This window comes from Dermochelys coriacea, chromosome 2 (genome assembly GCF_009764565.3).
Source record: "Dermochelys coriacea isolate rDerCor1 chromosome 2, rDerCor1.pri.v4, whole genome shotgun sequence".
Classification (NCBI taxonomy): Eukaryota; Metazoa; Chordata; order Testudines; family Dermochelyidae; genus Dermochelys; species Dermochelys coriacea.
Genome location: NC_050069.1, coordinates 37,856,694 through 37,876,382, shown reverse-complemented (window position 1 = coordinate 37,876,382; position 19,689 = coordinate 37,856,694). Strand labels below are relative to the sequence as shown.

Sequence of the window (19,689 nt, the reverse complement as noted above, 5' to 3'; positions counted from 1 at the left end):
AAAAAAGAAATATTCTAGAAGTAGTGTATGCTTAACTGTAATACTTAACATTCAATTCAAGTTAGTTTTACAAGGTTTATAAATAAGAGGGCAACTAGTCTATCACTAATCAAGACTAACTAATCACTATAACTAGTCTATCAACGCTGATGGGCATTGTTGCACTGGCTGTGTTTTGTAAGCAAATAACCCAATCAACATGCATCACACAGGTCTGTATTAAAATTGTTCTTTATTGTAAACAAGGTATAAAGTACGACATAAGAAGTATTGTGCAAAATTTTAAAGTAGTCATAAAAGATTATCTAGTACACTATTATCCAACTGTTTAGTTGTCTATATTTGTGTACTCAACATAATAAGATACAATAGAAAGATGGTTAGCGAAAGTTGATGCATTATTTGTCACAAAATCTACAGTATTAATTCAAGGCTGGTGTCTTTACTGCCTTATTTTTACTTTACAAATAACTCCTAACTTTCTAATTTAATACAGTATAGATTATATCCTCTTATATAAAGACCATTTATCTCTAATAGAAATCATCTTCAAAAGTGACCTCCACATCAAGTAGCCTAGCATAACATACTTGTTCTTGCCTTCTTAATAAAACCACATAATTTATTATTCTTATGGTTACATTTTTATTTTTTTAAACATACCATCTCAGTGTTTATGAAAAATGCAGTGGTATGGAATTTTGAAGGTATAAAGGAAACCATAAGCAACTTGAAAGCAGAAGCATCATACGATGCCTAAATATAACCAATTGTAATAATCATGAGCTTTCAAGAGGAATAGCAAAAATAGTATTAGCATTCTATATTATAATAAATTAATGGGATTTAGGTACTTTTGGCTCTCTCTAGCCACATGGCAGCACTCAATCTATTCCATATTTGGACAGTAATGTAAAACTGGCATGACTGACATACTTGATACATTAAATACTGTATCAAGAGGTGCTGAGCCTCAATGCCCCTCTCTCATGATTGGGGCCCAATGTAAATAGAAAAAAAAAAATGTATAAATATCCAACAAGGAAAGGTGACAGCAGTAGGATAACTGTTTTATACTATCTCGTACAGATGCATTTCTGATCTACAAATCTGTACTATACATTGATATTTCTCTCTAGTCTGTGCTCTACTGAAAACTCATTACATCTTTGAAAGCTGTAATTTTAGTTGGTTTCAAGAATTAACATCAGCCAACAGCTCTGCATGACTTATGTCTGACCACTCTATTGTACATACATATAATCTGCATAAATTCAAAACCCTTCGCTACCTGTGCTGCTCTGCTCTCAAACCTTCAACCTCTTTCTCTTTTCACCAAATCGAAAAGAAACCTGACATTCCATTATTAGTCACTGGTTCTCTCAGTAGCATTTTCTGTGACCAAGCACAGACTGCCTTTGCCTCTCTGCTGTAATGCCATCAACAGCTGGCACTGAAGAACTACAGACCTGTAGTAGAAGCTTTTATACATCACTGGTGATATACCATAGTGACAACAGTTAGTTTCGGTAACTTTTCAGGAGTTCTTTCACTGTGCAGGTGTGGATGCAGGTGGCACAACAATGTCATTTAGCTTGCTCACTTCCATTTGCCAGTTTGGTAGCTTCTTAGCTGACAAATGCCGCCGTGCATGCTTTGTTAAATGGTCACTCCTCATGAACCGCCGATCACACATCGGGCAAGCAAACTTCTTCTCACCAGTATGCGTTCTGCGATGCCGAGACAGTTCATCAGATCGTGCAAATCTCCTGTCACAGCCTTTCCAACTACAGCTAAAAGGCTTTTCTCCTAAAACAAAATAGAAACATAAGCATTTATTTAGCAACAATTTTGCTTTTGACTGGTAATATGTTTGACTTTTTAAAAACCAATTAATACTGTGACAATCAAGACACAAATAAACAAACCAGCAAACCCAGAGACATACAATATTAAGATGGTTTTGACTGTGCGAACTCGAAGAGTCACCATCATTAAGTAGCCAGCTGTACAAAGGGTCAGTGCACTAGCCTTTCATCACTGGAAAGAAGAGTTCAAACTTGTGCTTTATGTTTCAAAACAGTTATATTCTCATCCTTATCTTCATTTATATACATTACAAAACCATGACAGCTTTGCGTGACCAGTACCCACTGCTGAAAATGACGTCTATACTAAAAACAAGAGGGATGTTACATGACAAGGCTGAAGTGTGCTAGTAGAGCTGTGTAAACATACATAGCTCCTTATCCTTTACTAGTGTGATTAGATTCACTACCAGGTTTTTTTTTTTTTTTTTTAAGAACTGCCGGAAACCTGAAGGAATGACTCTCTGGGGTGTTAATGTTGAAGGTGAGAATGCTAGTCACCTCTCCTTTTTGAGGCATCCTACCAAAGATTATGCCATGTATTAACACCTATTGGCAAAAGCAAGCAATAGCACTCTGGGATGACCCCACAATGCTAAATTATGTTCAGTCAAGACTAAATAAATAAATAAATAAAAAATCTTTAGAGATGTACAATGTTAAGATAGCTTTAACTGAGGTAACTAGAAAGGTCACCGTTATCAGGAAGCCAGCTGTACAAAGGATTAGTGCACTAGCCTTTCACCTCTGGAAAGCAGCAAACGAACAAAATCACAACTCACTAGAACATTGATAAACATTAGCATAAATATATATGAAAAGCTTTCTTTGAAATTCCTACTATCCACTGCTTAATGACTTACCCGTGTGTGTTCTCACATGGGCCTTCAAATGAGAGCTCTTGAAATAAGTCTTTCCACATCCTGGATAGTTGCAAATGTGGCTTCTTATTCTTGATGAGTCAATTGGTGGAGTGATTTTTGCTGCAGAAGGTGTAAAACCTGGAGCAGGAGCAATAGGAGAGAGTCTAGTACCATTTGGACTAATGATTGGAGCCTTTGTGTTCTGCACAACCGGCTGGGGCACAACAAACATAACGGCACCTTTAGGAACTTGAGTTCTCATGAACATCATAGGCTGGCAAAGGGTTGATTGTTGGCTAGAAGGAGTGCTGGGCACTATTGCTGTCACAACAGAGTTGTCAGTAGACAGAGGAACCATCTGGCAAATTACTGGGACAGATGAGACACCACTCGCTTGCCCAGCAGGTGAAGATGTTATCATCGGTGACTGCTGTACTGATCCAGGAACAGGCTGAGGTCTACTGGTTGAAGTCTGGATCAGGGACAATGGACTGACAGCTAGTGCTGTACTTGTTTTTTCTTCTAAAACTGGAAGTTTGTCACTTTTGTAAGTTGCTCTGTTTGGTGACACAATTGCACAAGGTGGATTTTGTTTTGCAGTTCCATTATTCTGTATATTTATTTCCCTTGAAGTATTGTTCTGATACTTCAACACACTAGTTGCTCTCACTGGACACGTTCTTTGATTACAAAGCTGAGCATCAGCTGTATGGCGAATAACACTTGTTGCTTGAGCTTTCATTGGTCTTGGTGCTGGAGACATTTCAGTCTCTTTAAAAGTTGCTGAAGAAATAGGCTTTGAAATATCAGACAGTAATCTACATTGTACAGCAGATGGCGCTGCTGCTGCTGGCAGATGAATTACTTGAGACATCTCAAAATCAGAAGGGCTGTAGGGTGGAGTCAAGCACTAAAAGGGGAAGAAAGATGCAAGTAATGAGACATCTATTCAGCACGATTATTTCTCACAGTTAATGTGATCTAAAAAACTTTAATAAGGCATCTACAATAATAGAATAAAGCTTACAAATGCTGGTATTGCATGAAAGTCAGCTGCACCAGGTAGCAGGTTATCATCAGTTTCTTCTGACATATCAGATGCTGGTGTTATAGGTCTCAGTTCGGCATATTTTTTGAAGTCTGATTTCCAGTTGCAGCTCATGGACATAAGGGCTTCTACGGCTTCAAAATCACTCTTTTCAGCGGTATTGTTCCAGGAACGTCTATTATTGTTTTGCTTTTCAGTAATCATCTCTATTCCTTCCTCCTAAAAGGAAAAAAGGAATATTTTTCAGTTTACAGTTAATTTAACTAATTAACAGTCCCTTCTTTAAAGAACAATTACAAAAATGAAATGCAACCTGTAAAACATATCATACTTCATAGAGCTGATTCAATATTTTTAAAGAGACACTCTACATTCCTGTTTCCTCTCCTATTACAGTATATAACCTTCATTAAAAGGTTAATATGAAAGAGGGAATCAGACTATCTGATAACAGGTTTCAGAGTAGCAGCCGTGTTAGTCTGTATTCGCAAAAAAGAACAAGAGTACTTGTGGCACCTTAGAGACTAACAAATTTATCTGAGCATAAGCTTTCGTGAGCTACAGCTCATTTCAAGTGAAAGTGTTTCTGTTGTTTCATTCTGTTGTTTTGCACATATCATTTGAATATTAAAAACAGGTAAACACTATTTTGTGTAGCTGGAGGGTGGATGGGGAATGTTTTGGACTCTACAGGATCATATAGGAGCTGCCATTGCCGAAGTTGTTGATTTTAGAGTGCTGATGCACAAACAGATATTTGTGTGCCTGAGCTCGCTGATGGGTGTCCTCCGTGGACAATTCAAACTTCAGAAAGCTGTGCCTAAAGTGCTCTTGCCAGGGCCCAAACTAGTGGAGCTTCAGCATGCATTAAGATGGAGCTGTTTGATCAAGCTTTTAACCAGCCTCTGGATCATTGTTAGGGGCAGGACAGGCAAGGTTTTATAGATGCTTTTCCAAAGGCCTACGTTTTGCAGATTTTGAATTTTATAAATAAAGAAAAGATGGAACACGTAATACTCCGAAGATGGACCCTGAGAGGGCTAGGGAAAGGTTGTCCTCATTGGATTCTATAAGAAACTGGCCTATATTAAGAGACATGACCAATGAGCAAAAGCAGCGGAGGAAAAAACCGCCTTTGGCTCCCAAGGGAGGCAGCAGAGGCTCAGGGAGGTCCTCGCTGGCAGACGGCTCCTGCGTTTGAGCCACGCTCACCTCAGTGAACCTCTGTGACTCACTCTCTCCATGCCTGCACTCAAACCGCGCAGCACCGCCCCCGCCTCTCGCCCATTGGTCGCCACGGTCAGGCACCTCAGAAGCCGAATGGCTGGCACGGGGCCGAGGCGAGGTTGGGGCGGAAGCATGTGAACAAAGCGTGATCAGCGGCTGGTCCCGGGCCCTCGCGCAACGTGGTGAAGCGGGGACTGCCGCTCGGCGACCTTTCCCCTACTTGTGCGGTCTCTCTCTTCCCCCGCCTCCCTCCCCGGCGGGCGGGGGCTGAGCCAGGGCCCGCCGCCAGGCAGGAAGGGAGCCCGCCTGCTGCAGCAGTGGGCAAGGCTGACAGCCAGCCAGCCAGCCAGCCGCGTGCTTCCTCGCAGCTCCCGCCGGGCCAGAGCCGCAAAGAAGGGAGGGGGCGGCCTCAGTCCACCCCCGCCGCTCCCAGGAGAACAAGGCGGACACAGCCCCTCCTCACCAAGGGCTGGGGCCGAGAGATTCAGCGCCGCAGCTCGGGTTAGCCCAGGGAGCCTAGGAGGGGCCACGGCTGCTCCGGGAGGGGCGGCTCAAGGGAAGGGAGACAGGGCGCCCCCTGCCCCCAGGCTGCACAGGAACCATTCACCCAACAGGCACAAGCCCTGTTCAGAGCCTGACCCCGGCCGACGTGCCCGGGGACTCTTGCATGGCGGGAGCTGGCCACGGACTCCCTCGCCCCGCTCGCCGCCTTCAGCCTATCTCGTCTCACCCACCTCCCCCGCGGCGGACCTCCAGCCCCCGCAGCCTCGCCCACCGGCTGGTCCCAGCCTCATCCCTCCCCGTTCCGCTCCCCCTCCCTGAGCCTCGCCCACCGCCGCCCTCACCCGCGAGGGAATCCCCCAGCGTCTCCGGCGCCCAGCCCCCACTCACCGCCCCTTTCCCTCACAAGCCCTCTCAGTCTTTTACCGTCACCCCAGTGCAGGCCGCCCCCGACCAAACCCTCCCCGCCCACCTCCCCGCCCTCATGCTAGCGGCGTGAGCCCACAGCTCCCGCTAGACACCACGTGCCCCCTCCACTCGCCACAAGCGCCCCCAGCAACCTCTCCCCGCCAGCGCCCGCAGACCGATGCCCTGACACCCAGTTCCCCGTAAGCTCCCCCAACCAGCCCCCCCGACTACCTCCCTCTCTGCCGTCCCCCCTCCGCACATCACCACAGCTCCCCCAACCAGCCCCCCCGACTGCCTCCCTCTCTGCCGTCCCCCCTCCGCACATCACCACAGCTCCCCCAACCAGCCCCCCCCGACTGCCTCCCTCTCTGCCGTCCCCCCTCCGCACATCACCACAGCTCCCCCAACCAGCCCCCCCGACTGCCTCCCTCTCTGCCGTCCCCCCTCCGCACATCACCACAGCTCCCCCAACCAGCCCCCCCCGACTGCCTCCCTCTCTGCCGTCCCCCCTCCGCACATCACCACAGCTCCCCCAACCAGCCCCCCCCGACTGCCTCCCTCTCTGCCGTCCCCCCTCCGCACATCACCACAGCTCCCCCAACCAGCCCCCCCCGACTGCCTCCCTCTCTGCCGTCCCCCCTCCGCACATCACCACAGCTCCCCCAACCAGCCCCCCCCGACTGCCTCCCTCTCTGCCGTCCCCCCTCCGCACATCACCACAGCTCCCCCAACCAGCCCCCCCGACTGCCTCCCTCTCTGCCGTCCCCCCTCCGCACATCACCACAGCTCCCCCAACCAGCCCCCCCGGCTGCCTCCCTCTCTGCCGTCCCCCCTCCGCACATCACCACAGCTCCCCCAACCAGCCCCCCCGACTGCCTCCCTCTCTGCCGTCCCCCCTCCGCACATCACCACAGGTTCCCCAATAACACTGCCCTAATCCCTGCCCCTCTCTGCAGATCAGGCTCCCCAATAACCTACCTCAGCTCCCCCCCACCCCCGATTGCCTCCCTCTGTCATCGCCTCTGCAAATCAGGCTCCCCAATATACCCCCCCGACTGCCTCCCTCTCTGCCATCCCCTCTCCGCACCAATAACCTCCCCCCCAAGACCCCGATTCTCTCTCCAGATCCCACAAGCTCCCGGTGACCTCAGCCCCAGCTCGATTCCTCCTCTGCCACCACGGGCTTCCCAGCAACTCCCCCCCGCAGCTCCCCCAAGGGAATCCCTTGATCTCAGGGCATCGTCCCCCAGACAACATCTCTCCCCCGCCATCCTCCCCGGGCTGAGCCCCTTCTCCTCGTGCCCCGCCTCACGGCGCGTATCCACCTCTCCCCAGGTGCAGCTGATGCGGGGGGGGGGGCTCGCTGGGCACCAACCCCCCAGGACTAGGGAGCGGGAAGAGCCGCACTTACAGCTGGCTGGTCGAGGGAAGCTGCGAAACTCAGCATGGCCCTGCTGGGAGCTGCGCTGCGCTGATGCTGATGCTGCAGCTGCTGACAAGAGCCTTCACCCCAGGCGCTCTCTGGCCACTGCCTTGATTTTCCTCTTTTTGTTCGCAGCTGCCCATTCGGCCGGCGGTTCCACCAGCCCGGCGTAGGGGGAGACCGGAGCTGGCCGCGGCCAATCCGCTGCAAAGGTGTGTGAGGCGGCGGCCAATGGCGAGCGGGGGCACGCGTGATCAGCGGCTGCCCAGCGGCATGGAGAGCGTGTCAGCTCTGCGTGTGCACTAGCCCCGGCAGCGTGTTCCCGACGCAGCCCTTGGGTAAGTCCCGACGCGGGCTGAGTCAGTGTCACGTCTCCTCTGTCTCCCTCTCCGGATCCATGTGGGAGAGGCGCGCCCGAGCGGGGGAGGGGGCAGCAAGATACTTCCTGTCAAATGAGATCATGCCGCTGGGGGAGGGGAAGGCATAGCTCATGTCTCCGCATCTCCCTTCTCATCCGGCTAGCCAGGGCTTGTCCTTGCGCCGCTCCCGAGGTCCCGGGGTGGGTAGGGGTACTTTGTCCAGGTTTTTTTGGAGGGCGGATCTCCTGTGGGAGTCCAAATGGCTATACCTAAGTGACTTCAAAGGGAGCAGTTTACAGTCACCAGTAATAGCTGGTTTCAGAGTAGCAGCCGTGTTAGTCTGTATTCGCAAAAAGAACAGGAGGACTTGTGGCACCTTAGAGACTAACAAATTTATTTGAGCGTAAGCTTTCGTGAGCTACAGCCCACTTCATCGGATAGCAGTAATAGCTGCTATTTATTATCTTATTTATGGTCTCCATCTGAGCAAATATTAGCCAACTTTTCACTGCGACTCCCCTGTGAGGTATGCAAGTATTATTATCTTCATGTTACAGATAGGGGGCTGAGGCGTGGAAAGATTTGTGAGCCCGGGGGTGAGTGGGGCAGAGCCTGAAAGAGATCTCAGTCCCAGCCTTAACAGGACCATCTGATACTCTTACCATTTGAGTGGGCTGGTCAGTGCGATCCATGGAGGCTACAAGTTCCAATATTTGTTGCTCCTAGGGGACCTTCAATGCAATCAAAGGAAACGGCTGCTCAGGCTCCTACCTGTGTTTCACCACTCTAAATCCAGCCCAGGTTTGAGTCTCAGTGACAATGAGTTTGCAGTTCGTAGTGTAGAACCAGGGACATCTACATCAAACACATCACCGGCCACCAACAGTACCAGGAGGTGTGAGCCGGTACGACATCATGCATCAACTATGGGAAAGGGACTGAGAGACTTTTTCCATTGGACCATATGAACTGGAACCATAAACTCACTGAACATTAAATCCCACCAAATGAGGGTAAATCCATCTTCATCATCGTAGTCACTCATTATACTCCAGACCTGAACATAGCCATTATATGAACAACATAACCCCATATCTCAATGTCTGTACTTTGACTCGTTAAACTTTTACCCCCAATCGGGGAGATTGCAGATTATGTATTCCTTTACACCACCCGTTCCTAAACTGAATTTCGCACCCCTTGATAATCTGTACCTTATTCCCTGATAACCAGAAACTTGTATGCTTAAACTCTGTACCTTTTTCTTCAACATCATTTAATAAAATTATTAAATGTGAGTGACCTTAATCATCTGTAGAACCCAGCTAAAACCTCAGTCCTATCCTAGGCTTTAGCCTGCTACTGGGACACTCTATACTACAGATGGCAACTGTGTCAGAGGATAGCCTTGGTGTAATTAGGTTCATTCAGCTGCTTCCTAGTGGCTTGGCCCTTAATGAACCCGCATCCAAGGCAAGCTCTACTTGTCCTAGCTCCCTTACTATTATTGAGACTCAAAGGGGAAGATGATAACTCAGTGTTTTTCACACATGCTTGTTGGGAGCAGGCCTTAAGAAGAGGCAACTCATGGCTTGATTTCCCCTACTGGGAAGCTGGGACAATAAGTGAGCTGTAGCTCACGAAAGCTTATGCTCAAATAAATTTGTTAGTCTCTAAGGTGCCACAAGTACTCCTTTTCTTTTTGTAAGGCCAGCCTCATCTTAATTGGAGTGGTGCAGCTTATGTGGCTGTTAGTACCTATTTTACAGGTTCTTATATTGTTACCAAAACTGGTATCCGAGTGCCTTGCATATATTAATGTATTTTCATAACACCTGTTATTTAGGAAAGTATTATTAGTCTTTTACAGATGGACACACAGAGAGATTAAGTGACTTTTACAGCAGGTCTGTGGCAGAACTGGGAACTGAAACTAGAGTCCACAATCTAATACCTTAACCACAGCATGTGCTGCTCTGCCTTGATCTGAGAGAACAACTCTTGCTTGGATCAAGTTGGAGTATCCCTCAGGCTAGGACCCATTGTCCCCACAGACTATAATTATGAATCAAAGATGTAGAAGAATCAGGGTCATACTGTTGCAGTCAGTGGGCTGTGTTTGCTATAAGGACCAATGCATTGGTCCCTATATCCCTCGGTGATTACACTGCTTTACTGTAATTGTTTGTTAAAAAAAATAAAATAAAAGGGTTTAGTAGTTAAAATTTTTTTACACTCTGTTTCCCTGTGGAGTTGGTTAGAAACGTGAAGGGTGAAAACATCTAAACTTCTAAATTTTACATTTGTCAAACTTCATTCCTTTCTTAGTGTTGACTTCAGCTCTTTTAATAGCACAGTTTTAAAATTAGTGTTCTATAACATCTTTGTCCAAAACATCTTTAATAGTGATGCTGTAGAAAGTACATATGGGTCTGACCCAACTTCCATTAAAAATTCATTGGGAGCTGGATTGGGATCAGTGACAGTTTAAATGCTAAATAGCAAACAGGAGAGTACATTTTTTTTTTCTGCATTTCAGAACAATTGTTACTGTTCCTTGAATGTTAAACTTTATTTCAGACATTATAATACTTTAAATCTCTCTAATTTCTTTCATTCTAAAGGGTTCCAAAATACTTGGTTAACTATATACCTCTAACACCAATGAAATGCAAGCCTCTCTTGGGTGGAGGCTGGCAGTCAACTGACACATTGCATTAGCAACAAGGGGTGTGGGAATTTTGGCTAAGGATCCTGGAGCAGAACCTCCTTCTTACGAAAAGTGCTGTGGGATCTTTAACTTTCACATACAACAGGCAGGACGCATCCTAAAGGCTCTAACACAAGCAACTTCTTTTGTTGTCTTTGAGAGGATGAAGAATTGCAGTGCATTTTTAGATAGTACAAATATGTATTTAGAATCCAGAGGGTGTCCCCATAATATATGTAATGATTTTAAATGCATACCAAATAATGGGTTAAAATATTCACAGTGTCCTTTTAATTAACTCCAAGAACCTGATTCTCCAATTAGTTGCACCATTATAAATCAGGAGTAACATAAAATAAATGGAATGATGTCAGTGTAAAACTAGTGTGAGAGGAGAATCAAGTCTTTTGTGCTTACTTTCCTTAGACAGAAACACATTGGTTAATCATTTGGGCTCTAGGAAATGCACACAGAGCAGTGCCAAATTCAGCATTCATTTACATTAAAGTAAATGTGGAGTCACTCCACGGAAGTTGATGGAGTAATCCATCCAGATTTACACCAGCGTACCTGAGAACAGAGTTTGAAACACAAGCTTTATGTTTCCCACCAAAATAAGAATAAATTATTTAACAATTACCTTTCTTCCCATGTTGGAGTATTATGGATCAGGTTTCAGCAACCACCCTTCCAACCAACATGGATTGGACATGGACTCCTTTCACAGTCACCCTTAAGTCCTAATATCTTCTAGAGAGGTTACTGTTGAGAAATGAATGCCTCTTTTCCTCCTTGGCTGTCTGTGTCTTTCCTCTCTGTGTCCCATCCTCCTGTGCTGCATTGAAGCAGTGTAGCTGGACATAGCACTGCTTGGAATGAGTATTTTCAGATCTGAACTCAGTGCTTAATACAGTGCTTTTTGTTATTGATTAACATGGGGTGCTGCATTCAGCTAAGCCATTTCAGAGTGATATATTGTTGTCAGGACAAGCGATACCTAACTTGTGTTTCAGATAGAGACCCCATTCTCTCTGTGGCATGGTTTTCTTCTGTCTGTTCTTTTTTACCATCTCTTTAATGGAAATGATAATACCAGGATGTATTGGGGGAGCTTTTCTGAAGCCCTCAGGCCCTGGTGCTCTTTTCTCTTGCTGCTTTTTTTTTTTAATTGTGGCTTCTCATTATCACGGCAAAAACTGTGCTCTTCTTTTGTGTCATGCACTCCGTACAAGTTATGAGGATGAGAAGGTGGTTGAGTTTGGCAGCATCTGAAAAAGTATCACCTCCTGCGAGGCTGTTACTTTGGTGGTTCAGTGCACCATCTCATTTCTCCTGTATTGGGCCACTCCCCTCACTCCTGTTCTGGCTTCTCCAATAGCAGATCACCACCTGCAGATGGGAGCTGACAGCAAGTTGTTTATATCCTGCTGTTTTCTTGTAAGCATTACATAATACTTTGCATATCTGAAGGTGAGAAGTGCCATAATAATACTGCACAAAACACTCTGGGATATTTCAGTCTGAAGATAAAGTGAGGATACAAAGTGAAAGCTGAATGCACAAATTCATTGGACAAAAATAATTTTAACAAATTATTAAATTATTTTTTTTTTAGCTGAGAAGACACATTCTAAGGTGTTACCTTGATTCTGCAGTTGCCATTGAGATTCTGTGCATGGAGGTTCCTCTCAACACAACTGCTCGTACTCATTTCCTTCCTACTGGGGTATTCCATGCCACACACCAATGGTGCCCTTCTGTCTTTCCTCTGTTCTGTTCTATTCAGGTTATTTATACTGCTTTCATCATCATGGTATCTGAGAGACCCATTAACTCTCTGAAATGGGAGAGCCTACGTATTTTGCCTTTTGGTTACATTATGTAGCTTGTAGCAATACTGAGGATCTGCTACTCTTTGGCTGGTTCTTTAAGACCTCTAATCTAATTGTAAGGAGTCCAATCGGCTGAAAAGCCCTTTTCTAGATTTCTTGGAAGAGATTTAGTATACTCTGAGCCTCACTCCCTAACAGCAGCAAACAGTTGTTTATAAACTAATCCTCTGGTTCCCACAACTCAAGTTATGCTTCAGCAGGAGAAATTGTATTAACTGTTACTCTTAGGGCTTGACCCTTCTGCTGAAGTCAGTGGTAGTCTTCAGTGGAAAGAGATCAAGCCCTTAATGTACTGTACTTCATCAAAAGGCTCAAAAAATCCCTTAGGCATCCTCATAAGCACAAATTCCCCTAGCTGCTGCCCCAAGCTCCCACTCCCAGTTACATAAAAACTGCTGTGAGATTGAGGTAGAAGTCACTCAGTGAAATTTTATGGCCTCTCTTATGCAGGAGGTCAGACTAGATCATTGTAATAGTTCCTTCTGGCCTTAAAATCGATGAAATATTTCTTTTACTAGTATGCTAGAGATTAATCCAGAATAATGACAACAAATAACAATTGTCTGTGTAAATGAAATGAGTACATTGTATGAAATACTACTTCCACCTTTTTTTTTATTAATATAAAGAGTTTGCTGATTTACCCTCTGAGTCCCACAGCAGTTACAGAAAGTTGCTGGTATGTCTGCCCTGCAGCTGGGAGCTAGCACAGCTTGAGCTAGCACATTACAAACAGCAGCATGGACGTTAAGGCTGGCAACAGCTCAGGCTCTCAAGTCCACCTGACTCCCTTGGCTTGAGAGCCCGAGCTGCTAGCTTAAGTAGAGCTAGTGTGAATGTCTACCAGGCAGCAGTATAAAGAGACCCTCAGTGAAAGCTAATGATATACAGTACTCTCCTAATGGAGGGAGGGGAAAGAAACTACTCGGAGAAATTCGATCCTTATGTTCATACATAGGTCAAAAACAGAATATTTCTTTAGTTTATCTATATTGAGGCTTGATTCAGTGCTCACTGAAGTCAATGTACGGACTTCCATTGATTTCAATGGGCATTGGATTAGACCCTTAAACCCTTAGTATGCACTTTGGGGCAAGGACTGTCTCTTTGTGTTTGTACAGCACCAAACATGATGGGTTGGAGTCTCTGGGCACTGCTGTAGTATAAATATTAAATCATAACAAGAGCTCACTCACATTCTCAGGTGGCCCTTCTCACTCAGTTTTTCCTTTTCTGCTCTTTCTTCCTCTTTTGCTCCCTTCCCCTTTTCTTTCTTTACTGCACTTGGTTATTTTCACATGTTTATTTTGGCTTCCTCTTAACGCTTTCTTTCTGATTCACACCTTTTTTGTTGCATCCTCAAAGGGTGACCTTCTGCTGTTTCTACACCATCTTCAGATATCCACTACTCACCCACTGCTTTCCAACTGCCACCCCCAATTATCCCCTCCTAACCTGGCCCCTTCCAACTGCCATTTTCATCTGGCCCTGGCTTAATTTGCATCTGTTCCCAGATGCTCCTTCCCATCCATCATTTCCAGACTGCCTTCTCCCAGTGCACTGTGTCCCACACAACCCCCTTCCAACTGACATTCCCAACATGCCCCCTTCCAACCTGCCCTATAACAACTGTCGTTCTCAACCCACCGCCTCCCCACTGCCCTTTTAGTTAAATTCTCCCAACCTGTCCCTTGCCAACAGTAATTTCAAGCTGCTCTCTTCAATAGTGTTTCCCATCCTGCACCTCCCAACTGCCATTTTAAACCTACCCCTTGCAACTGTAATTCCCAGCTGACAACTTCCCACCTGCCATTCACACTTGTGTGACCTAACCTGCTTGTTGCACTCTAATTCCCAAATGAAGCTTTCCCAGCTGGTATTCTCAACTGCCCCTCCCAACTGTCATACCCACCATGACCCTTCACAACTATCATTCTCATTTACCCCCTCCAAACTGTCAGTCTTGTCTGTTCCCCTCCAGTTGTCTATTTCCAGCTGCCATGGCACCTTCAGAGTCTAGCATGCCATTCCATCTCTTGTTCAAGGGACAGCATCCAAAACACTGTGCATGCTGCCTGAACATCAATACAGAATAGAATATCACCCTGTCGGAATCCTGTTACAATTCTTCTTGGATCCTTTGGGCTAGATTTCAGATGAGATCTGGCCAGCAGCACAAAGGGGCTGAGTTCTAGCTGCAGTGGCCAGCAGGAAATTTCCCTGGTGTAGAGGAACTCCATGCTGGCATAAAGCTGACGCCTGAGTGCTATGCCAGCTGCTCCTGACTCCCGCAGTGGGGTTACATCAAGGGGAAAGGAGATAGGGAGGGGAAGAGGCATGGTGGAGTAGAATTTTACTACACCTATTCTCCACTGACAGACACTCCCTTAAGGACCCTATGCCAGTGACATAGACTTGTCAGGGCTGGGATTGGTGTAGATCAGCCCTCGGAATGAGGGAGCTGTAACCAGCTCGGTGACACCCCTGCCGTTATCCTAAGGAAAGCTGCGTCTCAAGAGACTCTGGTCCTTTCTGTGTACTCAGAACTTCCAATTGGTCTAAACCGCTGCAGGGTAGTGGGAGTGGGCTGGTGTATGTTGTACTGTCATTTCCCCCTACTCTGCATGTTTGTCCCAGGGTATTAAAGAGAGGAGGTGGGTGAGGTAGTATCTTTTATTGGACCAACTTCTGTTGGTGAGAGAGAGAAGCTTACAAGCTGCACAGAGCTCTCGGTTCAGTTCAGAGTTCTTCTCAGAAATACCATCCATGCTTCCGAGGAGAGGAAAATGTGACAGCTTCATTTTCACACCTAGATCATGGCAGTGGGTGTTGGAGGCAGAGAAGTTTGAGGGGGTGGGAAGGGTAGCACAGTGTTGAAGCAGCAGAAGAGTGTTGAGCAGTCAGGGAACAGGAGAGGAGAGAAGTGGGAGGAAAGGGAACAAATTAGAAAGTGAGGAGGGGGAAGGGAAGGGAAGGGAGGAGACAAAAGGGAGGTCAAAGCAGGCCAGTATGTGGCAGTTGAAGGGATAGATATATTTTTCCTCTGCCTCTAGTCCGACTTGAAGGAAAAATGAATTGAAGCAGCATTCATTTCAAAGTGTTTTGTTGGTAGGGAGAGGTGATGAGTGGTGCAAAGGAGGGACAGTGTAATGATGTGTGGATGTTGTAACTGTGTGGTAGAGGTGGAACATGCACCTCTACCATGGGGGTGGATTCAAGGGAGGTGACAGCGTGTGTGAGGATGAGAAAGTAGATAGTGTGCATAGACCTGAGGGAGGGAGGTGAAGTGGGGAAAGGCAACAATGTGCACATGTAGCAATATAAGGCCATGATCAGAGATGATACAGGCCCTAGGAAATGTTCGCAGTGTCCTGGTTATAGAAGTAGTTTAGTTTGTCTGTCAGAGAAAAGACAGAGCTTAATTGAAATGAATATAAAGGGGATTCTTTATTAAGGCTCTGGAGACAGGCAGCTCCCTGTAGTTTCTTCTAGCAGCCTGCCTCCCAAGCTAACTAAGCACTGTTTGGCTGACTATTTTTTGTTGTTGTTGTTTCTTCCCCATTCTACATCATATAATCTATAGTCATTAAATGTAGCTACTTCGTATGTGCCTTTCACAGAATACTCCTCATGGCTTAGGGCCTCCTGTCTAAAAGCACTTGTGGCTGGTTCTGAGTCATCACGGCTCTAGTTTTGCCTCTCCTGATTGGTGCCTTTCAAGGGGAGGGATCAGAAGAGGTTCATAACCATGATGTTCTCACTCCTGCTGGTAGGAGACCAAGTCTGCCAGGAAGGGCAGTGACTCGGACACCAATGATGATCCTTCCTGAAGCTTAAGGAGAGCAAGAGAAACTGTTTGTGCTATCAAATAAACCGTTTTCAATAAATCTGTTTTTTTCCCCCCCCCAGTATAGTCATTGGAAGCATTTGAAATATCACAATAAGCTCAAACTTAGTTATGTTTCTCATTCACTTTCCCAAACATGTTAACTACATTCATGTTTCTAAGAGAAAATTTGTGAAGAGTTTTACAAGTATGACCTGTTTAGCACTTGTGCCGGGGTCATCTAATTGTATATGCCTGTTGCACTGGATTGTATATCTTTTATGCTGAATTTCCCAGAAAGCCTGCAGCCAGGAAGTCCAGCCTGCAGGTCCTATTCTGTTGACGCTGAAAACTGAATTACCATGGAATTGTGACGTTAAGCTGGGAGAATAATTGGCAGCATGTCAGGTTTCTGGTGGGGAGTTCCCGGTATTGGGAGGGGGATCCCAGGTCCCAGCCATGCACCTCTGCCTAAACATCAACCCTCCCTTCTAGGTGGGTCAGAGTTAACCTGAGGAACAAGCACCTTACTTAACCATTGAACAACAGTTCTGTCTATCCCAGGCAAAGCCAGGAATAGACCCATGTGAGGATCTCTAGCAGGGCTTACACAGACTCCCTTGTCTCTGACACAGCTTACAGAAAAACAGCACCCCTTCTCCCCCTTCCCCCACCTCCCGAACGCCTGGTTAGACACACACAAGATCTCTGCTCCACACCAATGAAGTCTCCCCCTCCCCACCCCCATCCTTGGGTCAGTACAACCTGTCTGTGCACTCTGATGCTGGCATGTGATGTGAGCTCAGAATGGTGTGTCCTGTTGTGTGGTTTCAGCTGTTCGGTCAGCTCCAGGCTAGGCATTTACAAGAATCCCCTTTTGCAAACAGCTGGCTCTCCTCCAAGCAACTCCCTCCCTACTGTAGCTGAGGGTTTCTGCTTCCTGTGCTTGATTCTTCCGTTGTTTCCTCTCTCAATTTTCCCAGGCTCATCCCTGTCCACGCATTCGCTCAAACCCTGGCTGAGTTCAGAGTTAGTTCTGTGTCCTTGGTTTGGAAGCCACACCACCCCCCACAATCAAGTTTCTGCAGAGTGTCAGGAAGGGGAGGAGAGGAAGGAAGGGAGGAGCTTTCTGCTTAGCCCTGCACCTGCCACCATGTAACACAAATGTCCCTAGGTTGTAGGCGCACCCTGTAGCTTGGTCACCCTCACGACTGTGATAGCAGTCTGGTAGGGGGACCCCACCCCCACCCTCGGTTTGGCCTTTGAGAACAGCAGGGTCCTCTGCCTCATTGCTCTGTTCTCTCCCCTGCCCCAGTGTCAGGCTTGGGTGCCTCCTCCCTGCTTTGCTCTTGCCCTGCCTCAAGGCCGGGACCAGGGTCTGGGGCTTCTGATGGGGATCCCTCCCAATGTGATCCACCCCACAAGTGGGAGCACATTGACTCCTTCTGGCCCTGTCTCTTAGGTACTAGGGCTTGGATCTCTTCCCCCACACCTTCTTTTGTGACTCAGGCTCCAAGTGGTAAGGCCTGAGCATTGTGGTGGTCCAGGTCTTCCAGTCTATCCGCAGACTCTGCTCGGATCTTGTATCCTGGCTGTCTGGGGTATGGGATCCCACAGACAATGCATGACTTGGGGCTCCAGGCTGGAACCCGTTTGGAGCACCTTTGCTGCTTAAGTAGCACCAGATCCCCCAGCGCCAATGGCCTGGCACCAGTCTGTCATAACGCTGTTTCTGCCTGTCTCGGTCATGGCCTATGTTAGTGGCCACAATCTGGCCTGCCTCCCAGAGGCATTGTTGATGTTCATGGACCAATTCTGGGGCCCCTTGACTCTGGTTCTCCTAGGTGGCTTCCCAGGGTCATGTCTGTTGGCTGCTGGCCATGCCTGTTGAAAACCAGGAATTAGCAGGTGTATTTTGGGGCAGAGTGCACTGCATTGTTACACATGTAGGTCAGTTCCGGCAGGTAGGAAAGCCAGTGAGTCTGCCGCATTTCTGACAGGGGCCTCAGCCCTGCTAGCAGTGTCTGCTTGGCTCATTTGCAGATGATAGTCATCCTTAGCTTGTGGCTGCCATATAGAGAGCACAGTTCTTTGAACATCTGAGACTTGTAGGGCATGCCTTTGTCTGTGAGCACCTTGGTAGGACAGCCATAGGGCTGGTCAAAGTAGCACCGGAAGGCTTCTATGGTTGCTCTGGATGTGATCTCCCAGAGGGGCGTGGTGACCAGGAATTTGGTATAATGATCTACCATGATCAGGATGTAGGATGCACTGCTCTGGTTTATTTCCATCTTCAAGGGATCCAATGCTACTGACTCCAAGAGTGTGCTGGTCTCTGTTGGCTGGAGGGTTTCTCCATTCCTGAGTTTCTTCTGCTAGTGCAGACCAAGCAGTTGTCACAACACTCCTGCATGGCTTGGGCTATCCTACGGGTAGAACATCCTAAGGGTGTTTATCTCGGACTTTTTGGGGCCAGAATGGCCCATAGCATCATGATAGGCTTGGAGCACTGTCTCAGCTGCTGTCTGGGGCAGCACTGTCTGGATGATTTCTTCATTAGTCCTTGGGTCTTGTGTACCAGTCTGCCCTCTACCCTCACATAGATAGGCTTGCTGGTCACTTCTGGGGTCAGAGTACTCCAATCCATGGCAGAAAGCCCAATGCTTCGCTAGATAATCTCTAATACTCTCTGCATAACAGCGTTACGGTCTTGGATCTGGACCCAGAGGTCTTTGCCCTTTTCAAACTCTTCCGGGGTGGTTCATGCAAGCCTGGACTGCTTCAGCAGAGATGGCCACAAATGATAACATCTCTAAATCCTTGTGGTCATCTGGTGCTCTGATTCCAGTGTTGTCGGAGCCTTGATAGGGCATCAGCATTGATGTTGCTCCGGTCAGATCGGAATTCCATGGAGAAGCTGTAATTAGCCAGTCTTGATGCCCAGCATTGATCTAGTGCTCCTGGCAGAAGGGGAGAAGGGAGGGAAGGAGCTTTCTGCCCAGCCTCACAATGGCAAATCACAGCACTTTTAGCCATTCATCTGAACCTGAATCATTTTAAATACTTCTGATTCTTATAGTGCACTGGTATCTTTTAGACACAGGTCTGTACAAATGGGTGTCTGGCTAGTGGGTCTTGCCCATATGCTCAGGGTCTAACTGATCGCCATATTTGGGGTTGGGAAGGAATTTCCCCTGGGTCAGATTGGCAGAGACCCGGGGCTGGGGGAGATTTGCCTTCGTCTGCAGCATGGGGCCGGGGTCCCTTGCAGGTTTAAACTAGTGTAAATAGTGGATTCTCTGTAACTTGAAGTCTTTTTAACCCATGATTTAAGGATTCAGTAACTCATCCAGAGGTTATAGGTCTATTACTGGAGTGGGTGGGTGAGTTTCTGTAGCCTGCAATGTGCAGGAGGTCAGACTAGATGATCATGATTAAGGATAAGATTATGTCATAGAGGTCACGGATTCCGTGACTCTCAGAGACCTCCATGACATTTTCCAGCCCCGGCATGGCGGGCCGGAGCTGCCAGCTGGTGGTGGGCCCCCGCTCCTTGAGGGCAGC

At 47.1% G+C, this 19,689-nt stretch overlaps 1 protein-coding gene and 1 long non-coding RNA gene across 3 annotated transcripts; one reads left to right on the top strand and one right to left on the bottom strand.

The window, feature by feature from the left end:
- Positions 1-422: 422 nt before the first annotated feature.
- On the bottom strand, positions 423-19,345 carry KLF10 (Kruppel like factor 10). 2 transcript variants are annotated; one of them, XM_038392808.2, is made up of 5 exons: positions 19,341-19,345; positions 7,327-7,381; positions 3,759-3,998; positions 2,732-3,641; positions 423-1,809 (listed from the first exon to the last, which is right to left on the bottom strand). In XM_038392808.2, the coding sequence occupies exons 2-5, from the start codon at positions 7,360-7,362 to the stop codon at positions 1,550-1,552; spliced, it is 1,446 nt and encodes a 481-aa protein (XP_038248736.1). In that variant the 5' UTR covers positions 7,363-7,381; positions 19,341-19,345; the 3' UTR covers positions 423-1,549. The 2 variants fall into 2 exon arrangements, with proteins under 2 accessions (XP_038248736.1, XP_043363403.1); XM_043507468.1 differs by lacking the exons at positions 7,327-7,381; positions 19,341-19,345 and adding an exon at positions 12,050-12,284.
- LOC122458615 lies at positions 5,258-8,847 on the top strand. The gene is made up of 3 exons (XR_006278685.1): positions 5,258-5,507; positions 7,474-7,676; positions 8,255-8,847. It is a non-coding gene; the product is annotated as an uncharacterized LOC122458615 (long non-coding RNA).
- Positions 19,346-19,689: the final 344 nt, after the last annotated feature.

What these genes read in the sequence shown, in the direction of transcription:
- KLF10 (XM_043507468.1), bottom strand. Translation starts at nt 12,142, where the DNA reads ATGGAATACCCCAGTAGGAAGGAAATGAGTACGAGCAGTTGTGTTGAG. An exon ending in TTCATGCAATACCAGCATTT is followed by an intron (nt 3,642 to 3,758) that starts GTAAGCTTTATT and finishes TTCCCCTTTTAG; the next exon opens with TGCTTGACTCCACCCTACAG. An exon ending in CCATGTGAGAACACACACGG is followed by an intron (nt 1,810 to 2,731) that starts GTAAGTCATTAA and finishes ATTTTGTTTTAG; the next exon opens with GAGAAAAGCCTTTTAGCTGT.